Source organism: Scyliorhinus torazame, chromosome 20 (assembly GCF_047496885.1).
Source record: "Scyliorhinus torazame isolate Kashiwa2021f chromosome 20, sScyTor2.1, whole genome shotgun sequence".
NCBI lineage: Eukaryota > Metazoa > Chordata > Chondrichthyes > Carcharhiniformes > Scyliorhinidae > Scyliorhinus > Scyliorhinus torazame.
The window spans coordinates 17,048,919-17,054,918 of NC_092726.1; the positions used below are offsets into that span (position 1 = coordinate 17,048,919).

Sequence of the window (6,000 nt, forward strand, 5' to 3'; positions counted from 1 at the left end):
ACTCCTCTGGAACTTGTACCTCGCATGGACCATTCACATGTATGACTTATTACCCTGTCAATCTTATTCTGAAGATGGCCGGATGTGTGTCTCCTAATAGTGGAGTCACAGGTCACATGACCTTGGTCTGGAGACCACATGGTGTGTCTGTACCGCCACCTGCTGGTTGGAGGTCACACGCCATCCATCTAGGGTACAGCCCATAAGTATATCACCACACACTGTAGTTATTTTCAAAGCAATATTTCCATATTTATTCCACCTGCTTTCTAAAATGGCGATTAAATTGAAATCCAGCCTTAAAAACAACAGAAGTTGAAAATAGTACAAGAGCAGAGATATAGCTCATGTTACGATCACCATAACAGTGGTTTTCTTCCCGTCAACGTTCGTAATTTCCAGAAGCTTCACCAAATCCCCACATGTACCATTAGGTACTTGATCAGACATGTTAAGTGTTACATTTTTAAGTTTCAACCCTTTTTTTAAAAGCCTCATGTTGCCCACTCGGGGCTCCCTTGGTGTTCCTGTATGTTTAATTCTCAACTGCAGGCCAGGGTCAGCATTTGCTCAGTACCTTTGCATCTGTATCGTCATATCGGATGCAGCAATGCTGCGCTGTCCTCTTATCCAGGCATTGTCAAAATCGGGGGCGTGACCCTCTGGTGGGTCGCGGGCGGGTGTTGGGAGGGTCGCGGAGCCATCCGTCGCGGCGCTCCCGATCACGCAAGTCTGCGCGCAACAGCCACAGCAGCCGGCATTATTAAAAGCGGCCTTCAAAATGGCCAGGAACAGATTTTTAAAATTCGGCCGCACTGTGCATGCGTGCCCGATCATTGGTGCGCACGTGCAAAACTATGTGCATGCGCACCGATGATCGGGGGCACATGCGCAGTGTGTGGCCACATTTTTTTTTATATGGTCGCAGCATTTGTTTATCCAGTTTGAGGGGCCAAAGGGACCCAAAACCATTTCCTCCATTTTTGTCAGCAACAAACAAGGTAAGAGAAAATGGTGGGTCGCGCAGGTCGGCCGGCGAGGTCGCCAAGATCGGTCGGCGTGGGTTGCGAAGCTCGGCCGGCGTGGACCGGCCGGAGTGGGTACCGAAGGTTGGCCGGTTGGTAAAAATGGGTCCCCGGAAAACAAGTTTGAAGAACACTGCTCTTATTCACCTCGATCGGGGGAAGGGGTTCCAACTGTTTGTGCCAGTGCACATTGCAGTTGCTTTGCGCAGGTTGGTCCTTGGGTGACAACTGTCGTAGTTTGAAGTACTCTGATTGGGCTTGCGCTCTTCATCCTCCATCCTCCTTGATTAGACTGAGTTGCTTTCCCAGAGCTGGCTGCCCACTGTAAATAAGGATGCAAAGGACATTGCTGTCAGTCAGTAAGAGTTATGACAGCTAGCAGCTTATTTATTGGTGGACTTGCTGAAACCTTCTCCCAGACTCCTGAGTGATGGGAATGAATGCCTAAATGCACAAGTTCATAATTGTGAGGCCTGCCTTTAGAGATCTTCCTTTCATCCATCTTCAATGCTGTTGTGTAACCAAAGTCATGCTGGCAGTAGAAGTAGTCCATGCAGTAACTCTCGTAACCAATTGCAGGGCCAACGAGGAGATTGCTCAAGTGCGTGCCAAGGCGAATGCAGAAGGAGCAGCCCTGCAAGCTAGCTTACGGAAGGAGCAAATGAAAGTGGATTCCATGGAAAGGACAATTCAGCAGAAGGTAAAGTCATAGAATTTACAGTACAGAAGGAGGCCATTCAGCCCATCGAGTCTGCATCGGCCATTGGAAAGAGCACCCCACCTAACCCCACACCTCCACCCTATCCCCGTAACCCCACCCAACCTTTTTGGACACTAAGGGCAATTTAGCTTCGTCAAACCACCTAACCTGCACATCTTTGGACTGTGGGAGGAATCTGGAGCACCCGGAGGAAACCCACGCAGACACGGGGAGAATGTGCAGACTCCGCACAGACAGTGACCCAAAGTAAATGGGGATTGGAGGTCAAGAGTGCCAAGGCAATGTATTAGAGTGGGAGGACAGCATTGGTATCACTCGCTCTGCCTATGCATGATGTCAGCATTCAGAGGTCTCTAGGAAGGGAAGTAAAATCAAACAGAAGGTCCTGCTACAGCTGCCGTCCTCTCAGTGGTCATGCTCAGAGCGGAAATGCGAGTGTTTGTGGTGCAGGGAAATTCTACGGCAAGAAGGAAAACGTGAATTAATTTTCTTCCAATACCTCTCCTGAAAGCTGTGGGTAGTACCTCTCCTGAAAGCTGTGGGTAGTGACCGTTTTCAGGTGCATTGCTGAATTGGCACAGGTTGATGAATGTTTTGGGGATCTTCACCCCAGGATGCCATCACAGCTGATTCTGTTCTCCCCCAACCTCCAGCTGCGATTGGTAAGTTTTTCCCTCCGGTATTCTGGAGTGACTAGGCCAGTTATCCTTTCTCCCTGACTGATTTATTAATTGCATGAACCAAGGTTGCGACAGGGAATTTCCTGGTGTGCCTGTCTTTATGCAACTTTACAGGGTCAGTTTAGCCAAGCAATTACTTTCCAGTTGGGCACCAGTGGTAAAATTTCCCCTCGATATGCAAAACCTAAAGTGTCAACCATGATCTAGCTTCAAACCGGTTGCCAATGTAATTTCTTTCCTCACTCGCAGAACCAGGAGATTGAAGAACTGACCAAGATTTGTGACGAGTTGATTGCCAAACTAGGGAAAACCGAGTGAAGCCGGCAACCCTGACACTGGACACCGCACGACAAAGCTTTCTGCAGACCCTCGTTCCCAAAGCACGCTGCCTTACTTAGAAATAATATCCAACTACAATGCATCTGGTCCCTGGAAGTGGCCACACCCAGTAGTCTGCAAAGTACATGTGGATCGGTCATGCACTGTTTACTGCACAAACAAGAGGTTGCCAAAACATTCCCAAGGCTGTAGGCGCCCAGTTTCTCTGACATGTAATTTGCTTTGCCAACACACCAACTTCATCTTTTGTTGCCACCCAATCATATTTGCATCTTCAGCTAAATATATAGTGCTTTAAGGTGTCATTCAGTACTTAATGTGTAATTATGAAACCAGCCTTTTACCGTCCGTTACATGTTCTTCAACTGACGATAAACCTAGAGACTGAGTTTTGACCTTCGATTTGACTTATTTGGTGTATTGGTGCCACAATTGACAAGAATCACTGCTTTGAAGTGAATGCTAACACAGCCAGTGCTGGGCTTTTCTTGACTGTAGCATATCTCTACAGGTCAGTTTAAAGGGGTCAACCAAGCCCTGTGATTTACTTGTGTCTTCCGACCCAATTGTTGCCATGACATTGGACAATCCACTGGCTTTCCATTTAACATGGGGGCACTAAGCAGTGCCATTGAAGATGCCAATAATGTTTTTTTTTCTTTAAAGCAGAATTGATAATACATTTTGTGAAAATCCTATTGAAAAAGTACTGGCAGTAGTTTCCCTTTCTCAACATTGAATGTGCATGCACGCTCACTATGTTGGAACCCAGGAGAGCATTCATCCCAAGACCACTTGGGGTTTGGAGGCTCACCCAGTTGAGCATGACCAAAACCCCAGAGCTTGTGGACGATTTGTTTGGCTGCGAGGTAAGCTTATCCTCTGAATGGATAATTGCAGGTTTCCCGTCTCCAGCCCTGCTGACTGTTGCCTGCCGAGACCCAAGTTGCAGCAGATCAGTGCTTCTGAGCTGCGCAGTTCGGGGCCTGAAGTCGGCGGATGTTGTACAAAGTCAGATCTGCAGATCAGATAATGGATCACACATTGTCTTCAGCATAGCTGTTAGGTGAACAATAAGGTGGTGTACAGGCGTGCACCCCTAAGTATCTCATTTCAGAGTTTAAGTGAAGGAGCTCATTTTTCTCAGGACACTCACCATTTTGATACTATGGGGTTTTGGGAGCCTGGGTTTGAGGTGTGAGATGTTGGCACACAGTGCAGTTATACACTGACTCCACTTTCCTCACACCATACAACACAATACACAAATATATTCATATTTCCACAAGTTCCATACTGTTAATAGTATAATGGGATTATGAATGCACAAAAAACTCTGTACACTGTACAATATATGTTTAATATTAATATAAAGATGTTCTAAACACGGAAACTGACTGATAAAAGTGCATATACTCAAATTCATGGTCTAGAGTCTTGTGTTTCCCGCCACCACTCCCACACTAACATCTTCCCCATCCTGACTCCTCCAACAGCATAAGTCAGTGCAGCAAGATACTGGCTGCTCGCCCCTCAAGACCGAACTCTGCAACTCTGAACTTTTGTTCTGCCTGCATCAATAACTTTCTGATATTGTGATAGTGCCAGTGGAAATAGAGTATTTGGTGATTCACGTACAAGTCCTTTTACTGTGTCTTTCCACTTGTGACTTGCCTGAATAACTTGAACCAGCTCTGGTGTTCCTTTGTAATTTGTCTTTTATTTTTTTGCCTTGGCTATGTTTAACTGCTTTTCACTTTGGAAAAACTCTTCACCTGCATAATTTTTATACACAGATATATTTGTCTTTTTATATGTTATGGTTCAAAAAGATTTTTAAAGTTGTAACTACAAAAAAGGAAAGATATTATAAAATTTTAATTCCATGTACTAATATATTTTTTCCATTGTCATTGCCTGAATAAAAATGATGGTGAGTTTTCACTTGCATCAGCTCTGTGCTCTACCTTCCTCCTTTTTCACTATTAATGTTAAAGAAATGAGATGCTTCAGGTGCCTGACGATGCAAATTCCTACCCCTGAAGTGATCACTCCTGACGTCTTGATATTATTTGTTGCCATACAAGTGTAGAAAGGGTAGGAACTGAGTTCCCCTTCGCCATTTCAGCAGCACACTTACACCAGTGGGTTTGTGTTTCTGTCGGACACGAGTACAGCGCAGTACAAGAATAAGGGTCATTGTATGGCAGCAGTCACAAGATGAAGTGGGAAATTCTGAAATGCTGGAAGGCTGAGAATGAAAGTAGACCGCAGCTCCACTATTAAGATTAGGGTTGTGAAAAGAGTCTTTCTCGAAGGCAGCATGGTTCAGTTAAGCTATGTAGCATTGGAACATATCAGTAATAGAGAAGGGCTCCCTTGTGGTATATGTAAATTATGAAATGATTATACGCAAGGTAAATTTGGTTTCAACTCCAGTTGGGAAAAACTTATCTGGCCGTTCATAAAACTACTCTGATGTCTTAACTCTTCCATCATGTTCTGACTATTCTCCGGAAAACGTCCACTAATTTGTTAAGATGCAATCTACCCGAATGAGTCCCATAGCGTACGCAATTAGCTGGGTGTTTCTAGGCACTCAGAATGCCGAGACAACATGCTATCGAACAGCCATTTGGGTAGATTGGTGGCCTCGGTGGGAACGCACGGCCGAGGCCGCACTTAGTCCTGTTTTCTGCACTGAGGATCTCGGCACACTGGAACTCCTCAGTGCAGGCAGAGATTTTAAAATGGCTCCTGATCTCCTGACCCCCCCCCCCCCCTGCTGCGACCCCAGAATTCCCCAAGTTGCCTGTAAAGGGGTCCTTGCACCACCACCCCCCCTCTCTGGGCATCCCTGGGCCCAATCCGCAGTGTGCAGAGAATGCCAGCCTGGTACACTGGCAGTACCACCTGGGCACCGTGACAGTGTCAGACTGGCACCCAGGTGGCAGTGCCAGGGTGCCACCCTGCCCAAAGGGCAAGCACCTAGGGCCTTCTGATCCCCTGGGGAACCTCCACGAGTACCGCTCCATCTGTCCCCGTTTGTGGAGACCAGCAGTGAACAGTGCTTGCTGAGGTCTCCAAGGCAAGAGGGTTAGATTCCATGCCTTGGTTAGATCTCGGAAACGCTTGTTAGTGAGACTGGCTGTCTCGTTCTAAGATGCAGATTTGTCAGAAAGTGATCCCGCCCATAATGGGCGGAATTTACATTGTGATGTCTCAAGATCGCGGC

General features: G+C 46.5%; 1 protein-coding gene across 12 annotated transcripts in view; it reads left to right on the top strand.

Moving 5' to 3' along the window:
• Positions 1–4,713, top strand: part of tacc1 (transforming, acidic coiled-coil containing protein 1) — a 457,444-nt gene extending 452,731 nt beyond the window's left edge. For all 12 annotated transcript variants that reach the window (XM_072485833.1, XM_072485836.1, XM_072485825.1 and 9 more), the window contains 2 exons: positions 1,605–1,725; positions 2,676–4,713. In XM_072485833.1, the coding sequence (XP_072341934.1) occupies positions 1,605–1,725; positions 2,676–2,744 (190 nt within the window). In that variant the 3' untranslated portion in view covers positions 2,745–4,713. The remainder of the gene's footprint in view (positions 1–1,604; positions 1,726–2,675) is intronic.
• The last annotated feature ends 1,287 nt before the right edge of the window (positions 4,714–6,000 follow it).